The sequence below is a fragment of the Megalops cyprinoides genome, chromosome 1, assembly GCF_013368585.1.
Source record: "Megalops cyprinoides isolate fMegCyp1 chromosome 1, fMegCyp1.pri, whole genome shotgun sequence".
Taxonomy (NCBI): Eukaryota; Metazoa; Chordata; class Actinopteri; order Elopiformes; family Megalopidae; genus Megalops; species Megalops cyprinoides.
The window spans coordinates 57,022,791-57,043,911 of NC_050583.1; the positions used below are offsets into that span (position 1 = coordinate 57,022,791).

General features: G+C 44.5%; 1 protein-coding gene across 4 annotated transcripts; it reads left to right on the plus strand.

Annotated features, from left to right (window-relative positions):
- The first annotated feature begins 4,865 nt into the window (after positions 1–4,865).
- On the plus strand, positions 4,866–20,566 carry LOC118778357 (poly [ADP-ribose] polymerase tankyrase-2). Of its 4 annotated transcripts, none has more exons than XM_036529866.1 (27): positions 4,866–5,503; positions 6,035–6,259; positions 6,636–6,731; positions 7,362–7,398; positions 8,031–8,106; positions 8,672–8,766; positions 8,865–8,931; positions 9,213–9,399; positions 9,490–9,611; positions 9,992–10,083; positions 10,225–10,303; positions 10,442–10,613; positions 10,900–10,979; positions 11,221–11,366; positions 11,589–11,754; positions 12,131–12,350; positions 12,832–12,941; positions 13,778–13,966; positions 14,875–15,121; positions 15,785–15,867; positions 16,074–16,194; positions 16,382–16,479; positions 17,034–17,108; positions 17,778–17,883; positions 18,288–18,474; positions 18,796–18,952; positions 19,307–20,566. In XM_036529866.1, exons 1-27 carry the CDS (start codon positions 5,290–5,292, stop codon positions 19,367–19,369), a joined length of 3,510 nt encoding a protein of 1,169 aa, XP_036385759.1. In that variant the 5' UTR covers positions 4,866–5,289; the 3' UTR covers positions 19,370–20,566. The 4 variants fall into 4 exon arrangements, with proteins under 4 accessions (XP_036385759.1, XP_036385767.1, XP_036385776.1 ...); XM_036529874.1 differs by having other exon boundaries at positions 15,791–15,867; XM_036529883.1 differs by lacking the exon at positions 13,778–13,966.
- Positions 20,567–21,121: the final 555 nt, after the last annotated feature.

Genomic DNA, 21,121 nt, shown 5'->3' on the forward strand with positions numbered 1-21,121 from the left:
AGATCAGCCTGTAGAAAATGTATTCATATGGCCAAAACCAACTTTTGAACACACACACACACACACACACACATACACACACAGACACACACACACAGATATGGTGTGTGTGTGATTGGTGATTGGTATCTCTGTGGTATGTGTTTATTTAAGGCCCTGTATGACTGCTTGTCGCAACAGACTTTAAGTGATATATAACTCATAACAACAGATTTGTATGGTATATCATCTCAAGCCTGTTGTTACAAAGATGGTAAGAGACAGAGCAGGTTGGCGCCTGCATTGAGAGCACTACAATGCTCAGCTTGGCAGCCTGCCGGCATGTGAGGGGGACCAACAAATATGGAAGTTTCAACCTTGAGTTGAGTGGAAAGTTACAGAAAGTATTTTAAGTGCCATAATTCAAAAGCTGACAGCACCTAACAACAGTTAGGATATCATACTGCAAGAAAGAGTGTAGTATTGTACCTTTCATGAAGAAAGATCATAAGTGAGGTGAAATAACATTGTTCTCAAGCATCATTAGAATACAAGTCTGAAAAAATACTTTACAAGCTCTACATACATAGTATATACTGTATATGTACTCTGTGTCTCTGTGAAATATGATGCACAGATGTTTGGACATGTCCTATTTCAGTCCATATCCACTTTGTGAAAAATGGCTTCTGGATCAATATTACAAACTATCCTAAGTGTCAATATCATTTAGTACAGAACATCAAGGACAAATGTGATTATTGCAGAAGAGTTTTGTCCTGCACATTATAGGGACAATCTACAGCTTTACACAACCTTCAGAAATGAGCTAATAGGTTACAGTACTCAACCCTTTTTGCATCTGGTGCATCTTTTCACAAGCAGGGTATAAATGGAAAATGAGCCTTCTTTTTTTGATATGAGTGGTGGAACTGTGAAAGTGGGTGTCTATTTTTAACCCCCACCCCCATGTTCAGGCGGGAGCTTCCGACAGACCTTAAGCATTCTGCTGCAAATTACATAATCAGCAACTGGATCCAGAAAAGTCCCTGTTGGCATTCATTCATTACAAGTGGACTCCCATTTAAAATACTGAAACTTGGCTCCCCTCAGCTGCCCTCACCAGATAAAAAGGGGTGTGCTCAAGGTGAAATGGTGACCAATCACATTGTTTGACAAGGTTTGGGGTGGCATGATTGGGTGCTATGTAAATGCAGTGAACTGTGGTAGACCTGACGATGGCGAGCTGTCTTGCCCCCACAAAATGGGGTCAGTGCAGTATGCTATGACGGATTTGCTGTAAAAATAGATTTGCTTTGAAAATAAAATGGAAATGTGCCATGGGCCAGGAATGGAACTGGACTGGGGTATGCTCTAAAACAGTTGTCCCTATCTGAAGGAGACATCCAGATTTTATTCTAACGATATCTAAAATGTTTGCACTCTGATCTATCTTCAAATCGAAGGAAGCCCTGAAATTTGTTCAGAGTCAGAGCTCACCTCTCCGCTCAAGGGGAAAAGTATAGCCACACAGTACAACACATCTGAGAGCACACAGCTCAAGCAATTTCCTGCTGGAGTACTGAAATTGTACTTTCACAGATGAAATTGTAGAAATATTAATTTCAGTTGTTCCTAGTCTGCTTTAAATAAAAATAAACAATGATACTGATATCAGTAACAACTTCTGTCAGTTTCTTTTATATCAAATACTTTGGTATTAAAGAAATGCGTTCAGCTATTTTATTTTAAAATATTCCAACAAAAAGTTGGACATCAAAATTGCAGTCCTTCTGTCAGCATGGTATTCTTGTATTATGTACATTAATCAATCAATCAAATAGTATTTGTTATTGTGCATTTGTACAATTTAACTGTCACAAAGTGCTGAACATAGTGGGTTTTCCAGAGAGAAGTGAAACTCTGAGCCAGTTAGGAAATAGTGCTCTAGCCCCAGGAAAAGACAAGTTACTTCTGGAAAACAGTAGAATATTAATATTGGAGTGGCATAAATATCCATCAATTCACCTGGAAGCAGTTAGTGGCCAGAGATATGGCATGGGCTTCACAGTGCAGCAATGGTCTGGGCATCTAATGTGCTGTGGCAAAGCATATGTTAGTTAGCAAGGGGTGGGAGTGTGGGAGCACTTGTTGCCCAGATGACATGAGAGACAGAGAAGGAGAGAGAAAGGAAGGGAAAATGTAGAGTTTGAATAGAATGACGGGCAATTTTTGGTGCATATTTTCCATGACCAACAGCCACCCTCCTCCTCAGCACCCAGTTTTGCTATAAGCTACTATAAAGACAGGTTTTAACCTAGACCTACATACTGAGACTGTTTCCAGGACAAAATGTGGTATGCTTTGGTAAGATTGGTAAGATCATAGAGGATCTTTGTCTGAGAAAGTCATAACACTAGAGTTATTTTTTGTAATGTTTGGAACAACACGCAAACGTGATTATGATCAAGTCCGATCTTCAGTCATATTTACTTTATTCAGCCACATACATTTTAGTCATTGAGTTTCATTTAACATCCCTTAAGAGGTTTATCAGTGGCAACCTGAAGAAAAGAGAAATGTTGCTCCATGCATATCTCAAACACAATGAAGCCACCTTCAAAAATAAGATTTTATTAATTTAATTAATAATTTCATTTAATTAATAAGAATTAATGAGTGATATATGAGTCAATGGTGTGACCAGGTATTTTCATGCATTTTAGCACGTGTTTATTTGAGTGATTACCTCATTAATGACAGTAATTTGCAGATAAGTTCAGTGAATTATTGATTATTGGTTACTTACACAAGCCTTGTGTGTTGCAAGAAAAGCGTGGATACCTGAGGGAGCTGGGGAGCCACAGCTCAGAGGTAGTGAAGTGTAGGCCTACACAACAATAGTTCATTGAATAAAAATGTCACTCGTTACTTGAACGAAATGTTTAATATGTTGTGAGTTTTATTTTCACATTATCACACGGATTAATTCAGATATTCTGCTTAAACCCTGTGGCACATTTGTATTTGTTGCATGTTATTTTTATGTTTAGGTATTGTAAACCAGCTGCAACGTACTAGCTCAAATTGTTGAATAATTATAGCAATGTAGCCCTATTTGCCAGCTACTGTTGGCCTACAAGTGATGGGATGAGATTATATACAATACCTGAGTTGTCTTTAGTTTTGAATACACATATTAACTGGATAATTGTCTAGTTTATTGCATTCCTCATTCCACCTCTCTACTGAACTCAAACTAAAGAACCAGTTTGGTGATAGCAGCTCCCTGCACTCTACAGAACAACCTAAGAACAACAGCCGCAGCTGAGAGGTCTTGTTATAGAACTTCATGTACTTTATCTACCCTATATACCCCCCACCACTGCCATTACATAAGCAGAGCCATTCACCCCAGATTAACAGAGGGGAAGGAATGCTTTAGTTATACAAACAATGAAGATAATATAAAGTATTGTTCATGGCCAAATGATACTGAGCCCTTTGAGAATTCATATGCGCTTTGTGGTCTGAAACGGGAAATTAAAGTGTCTCAGTCTATACAAATGCATTTCCCACTGTCTGTCTGAATAACTACGTACAGCAGGTTTCCGCCCACAGAAGCTGCAGAACAGAGGGAAATCCCTATAACTATTCATGATAAATTACAGAGTAACCAGCCTGGGTAACCGACTTGCAAGCAGCTACACTGCACTGCACTGCAAGCAGCACTGTTAATCCCAAGTGTGGTAACTGAATTTAAAATAGACACTATCTGTAGATTTGTTGCCAGTGATTTCATGAGAAAAAAACGTCTAATGAAAATATTTAAAATTCAACCTTTATTTCTGAGTCTGAGAGCATACGTCTGAGAGTAAGTGTTGCCAGTCCTCGTTATAATCAGTTCAGTCACTAGTGGGTGGTGCGAAAATGTGCGCTTTTTACTGACTTTGTCCTCCTATATAAATTGGTGGAGTTTTGTACAAATTGGGGACAACATTCTTATCTTTGATGTTTAAATTACAGCGTAATTGCTCTTGGCGTAGCCTAGGTCGTTTCTACCCTTATGTAATGTAATGAACACGAAAAATGATATATTGTTACTCATCTTTTACAGATGTACTACGAGGTTTTAAGCGGTGTTAAAAAATAAAAGTATTTTGCAAAAGTACTGGTAATAGTAGACATGTTTATTCGAAATTTCAGGGACTTTGCCTTGGACAAATAAATAATGCTCTCACCCTATCAGAAATGTACCATCTCATTTGTCTACATTGATACATCATTGATTTTAATTCTAAAAATTCCAAGGCGATATGAATGTATTTTTGTTGTTGTCCATCACGGCTACTTGTGCCATTTTGAAAAAGGTTTTCATGAAGTTGAAACAGATTAACTAGTTTAAAACAATTAATCGGTGATGTAATGTAAATCTTCCCTTTGATCTCTAATACTTAAATGTATCACCGCTACACTCAACGTAGTAGTTACATGTCTTTACCACCACCTGGTGTCCACATAATTCTGGCAAAATACACGGACAATGTCCGCCTCTTTTTATTTTAGTTATACGTTATAATACTTACAGGAGCATACGCATTGACTTTCGGTTGACACTAATTACTAAAAAATCATAGCAATGATGGTAATCTGCTTTTCTTTGCCGTATTGCGAATTCTTCACAGTTAAAATGGGCCCTGCATCTGTCGCAATATCCACCTACTCGCCTAGCAGCCTAGCAGTTTTTAGACGGAAGAGCATAGAGGGACAACTCTGACCTAAGACACGTGATTAGCGAAACCTGACGAATGCGTCCGATTTATCAAATCACTTCCTCGCCCGTGTGCAGACGACGAGCTTTGCAGCACCGAACCACGTGACATGCAAAATAATATCAGAATCTATTGCACAGACGCCCAGGTAAGGCCTGAGGTAGCTATGCTATGTGCAGCGATGTACATCTTCACCGCACGCCTGTAAAGCGTTTACTATCCGTATGAAATTATCTGATATGTGTGGGTATTTTAGAATTTAGTTAATAGATGAAAACAGTAAACCATTGTCGTCTGAGAGTAGATCAAACGGGCTTGCTAGCTGTGCTGTGTGGCTAGCTAAGATTAGAGATGGGACCGTATTAACCGTCTAGCCAGTTAGCTAGTTAGAAGATATCAATGCCAGCTATTGAAGACCTCACGACAGTATTTTCGCCATGGTTTCCAGGGACTGGCGATAAATTTCGAGATCCACACATTTGTTCGCCACGGCTGTGTGTGTCCGCTTGCCCTCTAACGTAACGCTGTCAGTGCGCCGATGTCTGCCCGGCGGTGCTCCGGGGTTTTGGGTTTGGGTGGGGGCTCGGTGTCTCCCGGAATCGAAGTATCTGGGACTGGAGAACCTACAAGGGAGCTCTTTGAGGCCTGCAGAAACGGCGACTTGGAGCGGGTGAAGAAGCTTGTGACGCTGGAGAATGTAAACAGCAGAGACACGGCTGGCAGAAAATCTACACCGTTGCATTTCGCCGCAGGTACCTACACATTCCGTACATGCACTGTATGCTAGCTGGGTTAAAATGTGCGTGGGCAACATGCGCTTCTTGGAGGCGAAATAACTAGCCAGGTAGCTAGGCTTTCACAGTGCAAGCTATCAGTGTAAAACATAGCGTTTACCTGGTTCATCTGACTGTCTTAATGCTTGCATGAAATTATGGCTCCCAGATCGAATTGGCGCGGTTAGCTAGTAGTGGAAGAGTCTGCCAGCTAGTCAGATAAATTAGCTTGTCTTTGTTATGTGTTGTTTTTTTTGCAGTGTCAAAGTAATGACAACATTGACACATGATTTTAATTTAAATGTCGGACTAAATATTTACAGTCAGACGAGTAGCCAAATATCTCCAGATTCCTAAACTTGGTATATTGTGTTGTTGCTAACACTGAAAACAGCAAGTTAGCTCGAAGGGTAGGACCGTAGAACATAACTTTTGTATTGAATGCGTTGTCGGAGAACTGCACTGCCCAACATGTCACGGTGAAGGATGCGTGGTGCTTTTGTGCTTCAGGTTTTGGCCGGAGGGACGTGGTGGACTACCTGCTGCAGAACGGGGCGAACGTGCATGCCCGGGACGACGGCGGGCTCATCTCCCTCCACAACGCCTGCTCCTTCGGCCATGCCGAGGTGGTCAACCTGCTCCTGCGCCACGGGGCCGACGCCAACTCCAGGGACAACTGGAACTATACACCTCTGCATGAAGCTGCCATTAAGGGCAAGATCGACGTCTGCATAGGTGAAACATATTCTCTCAAACGGGGCTTGAGTCCGAATGTTGTATCGGTTTCTCCAGTGCAAGTGTGCCAATGTTCATTTTGTCCCACTGTCGCTTGTAGTGCATTTCCATTTACATTTATTCACTTGGCACTTGGCACTTAGTACATCTCTGGTGGACATACAGAAATACATAAGTGTGATCATCATATACCACATCTGTTGTATTTTAGCTAATTTTTTTTAGTGTCTACTGCTTTTTCAGTTGGCAGATGTGATGCAAGGCAAGCTGTATTCCAAATATTGCTGTTAAAGGGAGTGTGTCCGCATGCGGTTGGCTGCGGTGTTTCTTGGGGATATTGGTCGGTTGAGCTGGAATTTTTAAATTTCCTGTGCAGTGCTGCTGCAGCATGGGGCAGAGCCAACAATTCGGAACACAGACGGCAGGACAGCGCTGGACCTGGCTGAACCCGCCACGAAAGCAGTGCTGACGGGTAAGCAGCTTGCACACGTCAGATGTTCTGGCAGTGTGCTTCTGTGCCATGTTCCTCAACGCTTCGGATGAGAAAAGAATCTCACCTATACGTTGATTTACTGACTCTATGGTTCTCAGACAGGTTGCCTCTGTAAATTTTGAAAAAATTGTTTGCATTCTGGCGTTAACACATGGGAGACCACAACATGTAATCTGTTGTGTTGTATCATTTGTAAACTTTTGAATTTGTGAATCAAATCTATGAATGTGGACGTCATTCTGACTCTTATTTTTTGGCCAGCATACGTAGGGATTGGATGCTGGGGGTTGTTTTTCCCCCACTGTAGGATTTCAGATTCCCCTGAGACCTAATTTAGGAAACCTTGTAGATCAAGTGCTGGCAAAGAGTTCCGTATATAGGCTCGTTCCTTCCTATGGGGACTTTCCTGTTTGAACATGATATGCTGGTGTTCATTATTATGTTGTTCCTCAGAGTAGATTGTTGATGTTTTGGCTCCTGGGAAGAGAAAAGCTGCTCTCAGCTGTAATATTCAATTCTGTTTTTTCCCTTAAGATACCTTAAGGATATTCACTTTTTACTCTGCTGTATCTAATGCGTCAGTGTTGCCTTCCCTTTTTTTGTGAACAGGTGAATACAGAAAAGATGACCTTCTTGAGAGTGCAAGGTACAGTTGATGTTCCCCTCTGTTACTGTGTGAAGGACGCCTTCAATGACATAGCAGTCGCGCAGCCATGTAAAAGTATTGGTTGCTGCAAAGGGAAGTGGTACTAAAATTAGCAGCATTCCAGACTGACTGGGTTAGTCGCTGACCAGCTCGCCCATTTACTCCCTTACCTCACTGGCTGACTGAGACTCTAACAGTGGTGGGAGTGGCTCACTAGGGGAATGGCCAGCAAAGTGGCCACGGCCATTGATTATCACCTGTTCAGGTCTTGACCCTCCTCATCTCACAAGCCATGTGCTAAACAGAACACTCTGAAAAGAGATATGCTTCAACTAAGGTGTCTAAAAAAACCCTTTAAAATGGCTTGCCACGGTCATAAATGCAGTACTTCATCAAAGCAATTAACTGTGTTTGGTAGCCTGATAATGTCTTACCAAATTATCTACCTGTTATGAGTTCCTGTAGGCCCAGGTATTATCTTTGCAAAGACTGCTGATATGAATATACGTTATGATTTCAATACATTAGTGCAGAGTGAAAACTATTGCCCTTTGTTCTTGCCAAGCGCATGCATATAAGTATGAGGAATGGGGTATCGTCTTTTTATTCTAATACATAGCTGCTATTTTCAGGAGTGGGAACGAAGAAAAATTGATGGCCCTTCTTACACCATTAAATGTAAACTGTCATGCCAGCGATGGAAGAAAGGTAATGCACTAGATGACCTTCATACGTCTACATATTATTTTTTAACCTGTATATTGTTCATTTGAAAAATGTATAATGTCAACTTCAGCCCAGCATTATTGCAGTATTATGCTCGCTGCTGAATTGTTACTTCCACAGCAACAGCTGTTGCAACAAGGTCGAAAATTTTCAGAAGTCTGTATGTCGGTTGTAGAACAGTTGAAGAATGATATACTGAATTGTATTATTAATGTTAATATTAGTCTGCTCAATAAATTTCACATATTACATGACCAGCCAATTCAGAGGTGTATTTTGTGGTCTGATGCAGGAAATAAGATTCTTTGTAAATATTTTTCATGTATTCAGAGGGATGTTTATCTGACTTGATTCAGGGTTTACTTTACCCAAAGTAAAAACGGTGCTCTGTGAGGGTATTCAAACCCAGGCCCTTTTGGTTAAAGGTCCGTTAAAAGACCACTGCAGCCACACTGCCAACCAATTTCACAAGAAAGAACAGCATGCAAATCGGAAGAATGAGCGCATTCATGTAAGGAATGCCTGTGTTGTTGTTCCAATGTCTCAGTCCACCCCGCTGCATCTGGCTGCCGGGTATAATCGTGTGAAGACAGTGCAGCTGCTGTTACAGCATGGAGCTGACGTGCACGCCAAAGACAAAGGGTAAGACAGGGCTTCCTGTGTTTGCTCCAGCTGACTTCACCTTCACTTAATACCCCTCGTTCTTGCCCCTCCCCCGTAACATGCGGCTCTCCTTTCAGTGACCTGGTGCCCCTTCACAACGCTTGCTCCTATGGCCATTACGAAGTGACTGAATTACTGGTGAAGGTATGCCTGTTCTAGCTTCCCACATGTTAACTGTGTTTGTTAGATTATTGTCATTTAGCAGACGCTCTTACTCAAAACTGCATAGGTTTTGTTGTTGGGTGTATTTCAACATAGGCAATTCAAATGAGTCCATACTTAAGTATTTTGCTAGTTAAGTATTTATAAGCATTTTACAGGGGTCACATGCCATAGCATGAGCTTGCCACCTTGTATAGAACTGAGAAGCTCAAGTGTGAGGGAAAAGGCTAATGAATCATGCTGTCTTCCTCCCCCCCTCTCAGCATGGCGCCTGTGTGAATGCCATGGACCTCTGGCAGTTTACCCCGCTCCACGAGGCCTCCTCTAAAAACAGGGTGGAGGTGTGCTCTCTGCTGCTCAGCTACGGCGCCGACCCGACATTCCTGAACTGCCACAACAAGAGCGCCATCGACCTGGCGCCCACCGCCCAGCTGAAGGAGCGCCTAGCATGTGAGTGCTGCCGTCGGCCATTTTACAGTGGCAGAAATACCCGATAGAGAAAGGCCTGTCCTTGGTGACCCCACTCTGGTGTCTTCATAGACGAGTTCAAAGGCCACGCCCTGCTGCAGGCCGCGCGAGAGGCAGACATCGCTCGCATGAAGAAGCACCTCTCCCTGGAGACCATTAACTTCAAGCATCCACAGACCCATGAGACAGCCCTGGTGAGCCAGCATGTGGTGTGGAGTTTCTGCTCAGGTTTACTGTTATAGGTTACAGAAGTGATATGATGAAACTATGAAATTATCAGTGTTGTTCAAAGAGCAGTCAATTCTACAACACCATGACGTGCTTAGGTTTAAGATGCATTTCTTCTCAACATTGTCCCGACAATGTCGGAGTGCATCCACTAAACTGCACATTGTAGAAAGATGCAACGCGTTCATGCCCTGGTTAGACTTCCTGATTAATCGTTACCAAATCCTGTTACAAAATAATCTTCACTGTGGACCATTTTTGTAAATTCCTATTGTTGTACAGTTGAACAGAGTTATGTTGTGTTTGTGAAAGATTTTTATTTCAATGTCCTCTTCTGCATTGACAGCACTGTGCGGCCACGTCTCCCTACCCTAAGAGAAAACAAGTGTGTGAACTGTTGCTGAGGAAAGGAGCCAATGTGAATGAGAAGACTAAAGAGTATGTATGCTAAGCAGAAAACTGGCCTGAAACTTGAGTCATTAAATGGCTGATTCCTTGTTTATTATGTCCAGTGAAGCCAGGTGGTGTGTGATCATGTCATTCTTGACTGGCAAATGTGAACTCACCTATTTCCTTTAGCTTCTTGACTCCCCTGCATCTGGCTTCAGAAAAGTCCCATAACGACGTCATAGAAGTGCTAGTGAAGCACGAGGCTAAGGTGAGTACAGTCCATGTGGTTTGTGACATGAGCATTCGTAGGGATTGTGTTGCACATTAAGGCCAGTGCAGTACATGTGAGCAGTGCGGTTGGAGTGGAAAGGTGTGTCAAGCCTGGGGTGTTGGTGTGTCTGCACAGGTGAACGCCCTGGATAACCTGGGACAGACAGCCCTACACCGGGCAGCCCACTGCGGGCACCTCCAGACCTGCCGCCTGCTCCTGAGCTCCGGCTGTGACCCCCTCATCATGTCTCTCCAGGGCTTCTCACCTTCTCAGATGGGCAATGAGAGCATACAGGAAATACTGCAAGGTGAGAAGGGCCACCCACAGGCCTGTTTATTGGCTGGTAGGGGTCAAAACGTGTAGACAAGTAAAGGACAGCTAAGATCCCACACATCCTTTCAAGCACTTCAATTTAACCCCCCCCCCTTTCCCTCGATGTACCACTATGCTATAAGAAATCTCAAAATGAGAGGTGTTGATTTCTTGCTTACAGAAAAGCATAGGTAGGGTGTGTCAACCATAGATCCTCAAACCACTTGCGGTCCTCAATCATTTCTAATCACGGAACGGCGGTCATGTTTTATTCATCGCAGAGGGAGCGTTCATCGGAAACACGGACACAGATCGGCAGCTGCTGGAAGCCTCGAAATCCGGAGACTTGGAGGTCGTCAAGGTAATCAGGAGAAGCGGCTCTTTGGCGGCCCGCGCTATCTGCATAATTAACCCAGCCCGCATGCACCAAGGACTGCATTAACAGGGCAGCCCTTCCCACCGCGCGTGGAACATAAGCAAAGGGCGTGGCCCAGCAACTTAAACAAGCGCTCCCTCATGCAGAACAGGTGGCTGATTGCCTTTGCTTATCTGCCCCCTGTGATCTGAGCGGGCGGGACCGTCTTTGCGTTTGTGCTTCGCAGAGGCTCTGCACCCTCCAGAACGTGAACTGCAGGGACGTGGAGGGCCGGCAGTCCACGCCCCTCCACTTCGCGGCGGGGTACAACCGCGTGGCGGTGGTGGAGTTTCTGCTGCAGCATGGGGCCGACGTGCACGCCAAAGACAAAGGGTGAGACTGACCGCTCCGCCGCGCCTGACGCAACGCTGCGGTAAACTCCAGCTTTTCTGCTTTCTGTGGCAGAGCTGAGCAATCTCATAGTCAGGCATACAAGTAAAGTCGGTAGCACCCCTGACTACTGGCCAGAGTCCCTCATTTTAATATTGTCGTGCAAACTTAAGTAAGTTTTAGAGTATGTTTTTCTGGTCGCTGATTGGTCCTTCTGCCCCGCAGTGGCCTCGTCCCCCTGCACAACGCCTGCTCCTACGGTCACTATGAGGTTGCCGAGCTGCTGGTCATACATGGCGCGGTGGTCAACGTCGCAGACCTCTGGAAGTTTACCCCCCTGCACGAAGCCGCGGCCAAAGGGAAATATGAGATCTGCAAACTCCTGCTTCAGGCAAGACAGCCATTTTCCCTCAGAACGGCTTTATGTCAGTGCATTTCAGTCAGTGGGCATTGGTTAGGGTTTATTGGCACAAAACCCTGCTTCTGGATGACTGCTGTCTGGGAGGGTTTGGTTTCGTCTTAGTGTTTCACTATAAACAGAGTTTCACAGGCTAGATGGAACTAACTGAATCGCTCCTTCTCTCGTTATCAGTAACTGTGATTTAGAGAGCAGCAGGTAGCCTTTGGCAGGGCCTCTAGACCCACGATCAGGCACCTCCTCTTCTGCATAGCTCAAATGAGTCAAAACCTGTTGAGCTGCGGTGCCAGATTGAGATCTGGTGCGCGAATCGCACGGTGAACGCGGCCTCGCTCTTCTCCCTCCACAGCACGGCGCCGACCCGACCAAGAAGAACCGGGACGGGAACACACCGCTGGACCTGGTGAAGGACGGAGACACGGACATCCAGGACCTCCTGCGAGGGGACGCGGCCCTGCTGGACGCGGCTAAGAAGGGCTGCCTGGCCCGGGTCAAGAAGCTGTGCCGGCCCGACAACGTCAACTGCAGGGACACGCAAGGCCGCCACTCCACTCCGCTGCACCTGGCAGGTCAGCGCTCTGCCTGCGTGGTAACCATAGCGATGGGCGTGCTGCTGCGCCAGCCCATGGTTCACATTGTATTTACAAGGCCCCTGCGGTTGTTCTGCAAGAAAATACTACCGGACATCGGTTTCAAAACGTATATATTTTTTTAAATTAGTCTTGGCATTGTTTTATAAATGATTTCCTTGGGTTTAATTTTCAGGTATTTGTAGGTATTTTAATAGAAGATATACAGTTCATTTCAAGCTGTAATGTACATGTTAAATGACTGGTATTGGAGGAGCAGCCACCAAATCCAGCACCCATATTTGCTCTATAAAGAGTGTGTTGCTCGTTACATCAGTATTTTGGGCAACGTGTCAGTGTTAGGCACCAAAATGCATAAAAAAACCTTTTCTTATATATATTAGGATTTTAGAGACATACCTCCTGTGTACTTTAATAGCTGACCTTTAAGTTGAGCTTTCTCTCTGTCCCTCTCTGGCAGCTGGCTACAACAATCTGGAGGTTGCCGAGTACCTGTTGCAGCACGGTGCGGAGGTGAACTCGCAGGACAAGGGCGGGCTGATCCCCCTGCACAACGCCGCCTCATACGGGGTGAGAGCCCGAGACGCCTGGAAAACGTGTTCAGGGCTGCATCTTTGCACACATGGTTGTTTAGCCGTCCAGCCACAGTTCTGCTTGGTGAAAGAGAGAACGAATTCGGATTCCTTATGTCAGAGAGCAGCCTCTCTGACGGGCACATTGTCTTCTGCTTTGTAAGGGAAGGGTTAAGAATTAAGATGAACAGGGGGAAGAAAAAAAGAAAAAGGCTTTTCACATTCAGAATTGCAAGGACACTAAATTGCATTGCTCATTTTTCTCTCCAAGAGCCCTTGAGTGCTAAAGGGCTAATCACAGCACAGCTTTTGTGTGCTGCCTGATACGCCTGTTCTGACTCTAAAGACAGATTACATTCGCTCAAAGTACAGGTCTCGGTTACTCATCTTGTGTTTCTAATTTAGACTGTAGAGACAGCTAGGCTGACACCCCCCACCCCCACCACCACCCCCCATCAAGGATCTGAGTTCTGAGAAACACTGGACTACCCGCATTTTAACGTCTCAGGGTCCTTGAATACGGATATTGATGCAGATTTTTCTCATTAGAAATGCTGGTATTTGCATTTCCTTTGTGTTTGTGCCTCTGCTTCAAGAGCAATTTGGCCCTTCCCCTCCCCAGAAGTCCTGGTTGGTATGGAAAGTTTATTTTTTATGCCTGTTATGCCCACACTGTGAGCTCAAGAGCCCTGTCGAGCACCTGCTGGGTCATTGACTGAGGGGGCAGGGAAGGGGTGAATTGACCAGAGAATTGAACTGGCGTCAGATCTTCTTCTTCGAAAAAAGGAAAAGACGAACCGAGAGCAAGCGCCGTGCGTGTGTTTTCATTTGCAGCATGTGGATGTGGCCGCTTTGCTCATCAAGTACAACGCATGCGTGAACGCCACAGATAAGTGGGCGTTCACCCCGTTGCACGAGGCCGCGCAGAAAGGGAGGACTCAGCTGTGCGCCCTGCTGCTCGCGCACGGGGCAGACCCCACCCTCAGAAACCAGGAGGGCCAGTCGCCGCTGGACCTTGTGACGGTATCCGCGTCCTCTGTTCGCCTCGCAGTCCGCCTCGCGCCTCCCCCCCACCGCCCCGCACCGCCCCGCCCCCTCAGGGAAACGAGGGCACCCAGTTCCGGCGCACCCGCCCCCCCCCCACCCCCCGTTCTCACACACAGCCAACCAAATCCCATTCTGCAGTTCAAGGATACCTTAAACCACTCAACTCCCAGTGCTCACACTGTGGTATTGCTGCCCTGTAGGATGTGCGATATGATGGTAGTCAGCAGGCTTTTTCTCCAAATGCACCAACAATTGAGAAGAAATGAACCCACCTTTAATTCCACTAATTCCACACAGTTTCAACCAGCTGCAGTTTTGAGATTGGGGGAATGCGTAGCATTTAAGTCAGTCACGTCGCTGATGTTAAGAGAACTGCTCTAAATTGTGAAATGGCTGTTTTAGACGTGATATTTTTACCGTGCGAAGGTCTTGTGTCTGCTTTATGAACTGGTCAGGCAGCAGTGTCCACAACACAGCAGTGTCCGCAATCCTGTCTTTGTGAGCAGCTCTGGGGGTGTAACTGATGTGGCTTTAACGTATCCCAGTGTCCATTTCATGCTTTCATTCTGCCTGTCTCCACCAGCATCTAGACTCAGTCAGAATTTGTCTGGCTTTTAAATGGATTGAGGATGATTGCTCTGCACCCCGATAGACCGGTTTTGAAGGTCGTCATCATGCATTACGCCATGCTGCACAAATGCATGTCACACACTGAGAGAGAGGAAGCTTTTGAGCCTGTTTGCTGTTGCCATGGGGTTTTGTATTCACAAGTGCGGCCTCCTACTTGAGACTGATGTTGCATAGCTTGTACTCATGAAAGGCCATTGCCTACACAGCCCGCAGTGTTGGAAGTGACCGAGGCGTCTTCCCTTCACCTTCTACAGGCGGACGACGTTCGCGCCCTGCTGACGGCGGCTATGCCCCCCTCCGCGCTGCCCTCCTGCTACAAGCCCCAGGTCATCAGCGTCTCCGCCACCTCGGCCGTGGCCCCCTCTGCCCTTTCTGCCAGCCCCACCCCCCTGTCCTCCTCCAGTGGCCTGGACAGCCAGGCAGGGGGCTTCCCGGAGCTGCCCGCCCTCATTGGTCCTTCAGGGGCCGAGGGACCGGTGGGGACAGACAAGAAGGAAGATGGTGAGTCTGCACTAGCATCTCCCTGTATCAGTGCTGCCTTTCAGGATCCCTCCTAGCTTTGGGCTGCTTTTTTGTTCTACCTCAGATCTTAATGATGGTAGTGACACTGATGAAAATGTCAGTCGGCGTTGTGAAAAGTGAAAAGACGTTCAAACACAGCTGGGGAATTGCATTTCATCACACGCTCCCCTCATTAGCACGGGGCCGCTGCGATTTGATTATGAAGAAAACTGATCTCGGAAAGGATTTGCTCAGATGAGCTGGTGTTCTTTAAAGGCCAGTGGGTGCTGATTACATGGGCAGAGAAGGGCGCAAGGAAACTATTTAAATTCAGTTTTCAATTGCCGTCATTATAAAAGCATCTATAAAAAGAAGTGCATACAATCCCACCAGGACAAGGAGTGAATAATAATCACGATGTGTAGCTCTGACTGCCCAACAATAATATGCAGCTCTGACTGTCCAATAATAATGTACAGATTTGACTGTCCAATAATAATGTGTAGCTCTGACTGTCCAATAATGAGGTGCAGCTCTCATTGTCCAGTCACATTATGCAGCTCTGACTGTCCAATGATAATGTGTGACTTACTGTTCTGTAATAACATGTAGCTCTGATTGTCCAAGAAAAGGCTGTGTCTGAGTTTAATCGACACTGTTCAGTTCCAGGTGTTGACCTGAGTATCAGCCAGTTCCTCCACAACCTGGGCCTGGAACATCTATTAGATATCTTTGAAAGGGAACAGGTGAGCTCACCTTCAAATTTCATCATATTCTGTGAACATTTTCCTCCAAAGAATCTATATTTTGCCTGTGATGGAAAATTATTTTTGTTCAACAAACTAAAATACAGTTTTCAACTGTCCTCATCAAAAGCACATGTGATGGCATCTGCTCTGTGTCCAAAGTTTGACAGAGGTGTGGACGTGAAGGTTGAATTCTCTTTTCTAAGATCACACTGGACGTGCTGGTGGAGATGGGACACAAGGAGCTGAAGGAGATAGGCATTAATGCTTATGGACATCGGCACAAGATCATCAAAGGGGTGGAGAGACTGATTGCTGGCCCACAAAGTAAGATCCTCAGCCCACGATTGTGCATTCGTTGAAGGCAGCAGGAAGTCTCAGGAAGCAATTTAAATGCAGAGTAAACAATCTTGGCTTCTAACTTGGTGCCAGCTCTTGGAGAAGTATGTTGTGTTTTGCTTGCTTTATCACGACTGACATCACTAACAGTCTCCTCCCCACTGCTCTGCCGCAGGTCTGAATCCGTATCTGACTCTGAACACCGCCAACAGCGGAACCATCCTCATAGACCTGGCACCTGATGACAAGGAATTTCAGTCTGTGGAGGAAGAGGTGCGGCTTTATACATGATCCACCAACCGGAAGTTATAATCCTCTTAATTTCGGATGTATTAAAGATTAAAGATGTATTAAAGATAGTATTTAGTAAAAGCATGTGATGAGATTTCAGGTGAACCTTTTTACCAGTACCCGCAAGGACAAAAGAGGAAAGGCATCTTATTTGCTTTAGATGGACATAATCTTCTACTAGGAGCCTTTATTAAGACATTATTCATTTTCTTTAGAGGTTTTATATCTTTGTAAATATGGTCACTGGGCTTGAGAGCACTGCAGTGATGATAATATTTCTGTAGTAGCTGTTTGTGTAGTGGCCTGTTAACTTTGCATCTGCCCAGTAACATTTCTTTATATGAGTTATATGCCATTGCCTTAGACAAGTTTACTGATCCCATGTGCAGCCTGCTTTTGTCCCATGCCTAACGTCACAGCTGAAAATGAAGGCTTTGGATGGTCCACTGTTTAATTAAGAGGGAAGGACTGTTTTATATCTTGAAATCAGTGATGATCCGCTGAGGACTTTTAAATGTGTGTATTCATTTTTCCAGATGCAGAGCACGATCAGAGAGCACCGAGACGGGGGCCATGCGGGAGGCGTCTTCAACAGATACAACATTGTGAAGGTGTGTTACTTTCTGACAATTGTTCCAGAATGTTCCGTTCCTTTGGGTAGTTAGTATTTTGCCAGGACTAATGGTTGAAAACGCTTATGAAGAGCCACTTCAAAAAAGCAATTTTACACATCGTTCTGACATTTAAAACTGCTTAAACTCTGTGCAATCTTCTGTACCTTGGATGGATTCCCGGAGTCCTGGACTACTTCAGATATTGTGGTCCTTAGCTTGGTATTGGAGGTAGTCTTGTCTTGCTGTGGAGCCACTGGGATTGTGTAAGGACTCTGTCAGTGTACCTCACCGTTGAGCTCCATTAGCATACAGTGGGAAAAACAAGAAGAAACTGCTAGGAGATGATAGTATAAGAAATAAGAAACAATATAGATCTCCACATTGCCAAAGTAAACGTGCATTCAAAGCCAGAAAGTCTGTTTTGTTTTCCCCATAAAGCATTTAGCCTGATGAAAAGACCCAGCCTCTGGTAGTAATTTTAAAGTTAAAGAACATCTTTTTATTCTTTAACTCCTTTGATTTTGGCATGTTAATGCCATTTTTATGAAGAGGCCCAAATTAAGGTGAACTTTTGCCTGTCGCTCTCATTTCTACATGTGGAGCAGCATTGCTTTCTTTGATTGTGTGATGCTGTTGAATTAGTTGTCCTCTCCATTTAAATTGCAGATCCAGAAAGTGTGCAATAAGAAGCTGTGGGAGAGGTACACACACCGCAGGAAGGAAGTATCTGAGGAGAATCACAATCACTCCAACGAGCGCATGCTCTTCCATGGTAAATGTATTCTCAATACACATAGCCAGCTGTTGCCCCAGCCTGCTCCATGGGTTGGTTGTTGCTGTTTATTGGTTGGGCAGTAGTGTGGTGTAATGGTTAGCAGCAGGGCTCACAACTTAAAGGCTGCTAGTTGGATTTCCAGGTGGGGCACTGCTGTTGTAGCCTTGGACAAGACACATAATGCGTGTTGCCTCAGTAGATATCCAGCTGTATAAATGAATAATATTTCAAAATTGGAAGCCATGTTAGTTGCTCTGAATGAGAGCCGCTACTAAGTAAATGTAATGAAATAATAAAAAAGCCGGTAATACTCGTAACTTTTTTATCGCAGCCAGTTTAATTTTGTATGCATTAGGTGTGTTTAAAGCGCTGGCTCCCTCCAAAATCTCTTTCCCCTGCAGGTTCTCCATTTGTGAATGCAATCATACACAAGGGTTTCGACGAGAGGCACGCGTACATAGGAGGCATGTTCGGAGCTGGGATCTATTTCGCCGAGAACTCTTCCAAGAGCAATCAGTACGTCTATGGAATCGGAGGTGGCACCGGGTGCCCTCTGCACAAAGACCGGTCTTGCTATGTTTGCCAAAGGTGAGCCAGGCTTTCATTCTCTTCAAGGCTGCTAAGTTAAGGGGGGGGCTTTTGCAGCAAGTATTGAAACGGACAGTGTTGAATTCATGAGGGTAAGGTTAGTGATGTCTACTGTTTAGGTTTCTGTGGCTATCTGAGCACCCCAAAAAAAAAAAACCAGATGGAAGGGTGTTACAAATTAAATTTGACACTAAATAAGGCAAGAAGTGTTGCGTTGCTCCTCCCACTTTTTTCCCCGCTCAGTATTGGTTGTGGCGAGTCGGTTCGGGAGACAGGGTAGCATGTTGTCACTTGTTCCCTCCGTTATCGCTGCGTCTCCAGGCACCTGCTGTTCTGCCGCGTGACCCTGGGGAAGTCCTTCCTGCAGTTCAGCGCCATGAAGATGGCTCACTCCCCCCCGGGTCACCACTCGGTCACTGGCCGGCCCAGTGTCAACGGGCTGGCGCTGGCGGAGTACGTCATCTACAGAGGGGAGCAGGTAGGGACGCGTCGCACGTCTGTTACAGTGTAGCATAGTGGGGCGGCAGTGTAGCATAGTTGTTAAGGAGCAGGACTTTTAACCGCAAGGTTGCTGGTTCGATTCCCCGCTGGGGCACTGCTGCTGTACCCTTGGGCAAGATACTTAACCTACAACTGCCTCCGTAAATATCCAGCTGTATAAACAGATAACATTGTTTGAAAAAAACGTGTAACCGATGTACGTTGCTCAGGATAAGAGCGTCTGCTAAATGCCAATAATGTAATGTAATGTAATGTAAAGTTACATGTTCAACCGCACACACGTTTCTCTCTGTCAGCATGATTACACTAACGGCTGCTCCCTCCTCCACAGGCCTACCCAGAGTATTTGATAACGTATCAGATCATCCGACCTGAAGGGACGGCGGACGGATAAGTGCGGAGGGGAGGGGCCAAAAGAAGCTGCAAAGCCTATCCTGTACAGTGGGAGCCACATCTGTACTTACTGCATGAGGACATATTTATACAGTGTATGAAATGCATTTTTTTTCTTTGATATTTTTCAGGTGTTATTTTCTCCAGTTTGGCACTTTATTGAACAGTGTGATTCCTTATATGGATATGAATCTGTGTTTTGTTTTTTTGGTCATTTGTTTGTGTTGTTTGGCTTGTTGTAATGTCGGTTATTGGAAAACTGTTCTGAATGCACCATTTTCGATTTCTGATGCTGTAATACAATAACCAGAGGAACACAAAGCACAGCGGATAGGTGAATTATTTATTTAATGAAGCTGTTGTGTGTATATATTTTTTTGTACTAGCATGCTAATTTATTCGCAGTTGTATTATGAGAATACTACTACATCCTATTGTTCCAGTGGACAAAGGAACCATTATCTTCTGAACCAGCAGAAGAACCAGTCAAAACCAGAGATGTGTTTTTGTTTTTGTGGCTGAGATGAGTCTGACTCAGAGTTACGGTACTGCTCTGTGTGCTCGTTGGGTCTCCATATCTGCAGTAATGAAAATATTTTCATCAGATTTGGAAGGTAGTCGCGACGGATCCCAGGCGACCCTGGGCAGAGCGTCTTTTCGCTCTGTTTAAGGTTTGCTCAGAAGATGTTATCTGCTGTAATTTGCTTGCCGAACAAGCAGTGTAAATATTTCTTTGTCATAGACTGCAAAGAATTTCAAAAGAACTGCCTCAAACATTTTGTTATTGTTGACCCCTACAAAGGAGACAAAGGAACAAAAAAAATCAAATTTCATGTCGGTCTTAAGTTATCAAGCTTGGACATGGATTTATTTTATACAGTACACTCCTTTGAAAGAATGTCGTCTAAAGTGGAAGGTGATGTTGCTAAGTTGTGTGTGACTTTCTTTTCTTGAGGATAAAAATTCTGTTGGATGCACTGTTTTACCCAGTTTGTCATTAGGATTAACGTGATCTTGACACTAATACGGTATTGTTGCATAATGTTTCTGAAGCACTCGTTCTTCGTGCATGGTAAATCTGTCACGTTCAGCCTTGTGATGTCATATATATGGAACGTATCTGTTCTGTGCTGCTTCGATATCATGTGACAAAGTCAGGGGGATTTCCCATCAGCCCCTTTTGCAGCCAAATAAACGGTTAACGTACTGTGCCGTTGTCATTGATTTGTGACTTCACTTCAGATACTGTATGTTAGACCCTGTCCTTAGAAGAAAACCTTTTAGAAAACTTCAGGTTTTCTAAATTGTAGACTCAGGAGTTCCATGCAAAGCTGAAAATGTGTGGTATACGGTTTATGTCTAATTTAATTTTAATTCTAAAGTTAAAAGCTAATTTCAAAACAGTTTATAATATAATCTGTTATGAAGCAAAAGGTTTGTTACATAGGGGATTGTAAATTCCTAGAGATGGCACTGTTGTCTCTTGGTGAAGCGTTAATGTTCGCATTAACCACAATTTACCGAAGAACCCCATTAAAACTGCTTTAGGTTAAATAACCGCTCATGAAATATATCTACAGTAATTCAGCAGTATTCTTAATTGTTACTTAACCTCACCTGATCTCATTATCTTGACTTATATTGCTTCTAGTATTGATTGATATGAAATTTCATTCACTACTACAATTGGTTTCATATTTAAAATTTTAAAAATTGCCCATCTAATATGAGTACAAGGTAAGGCAAAAAAAAA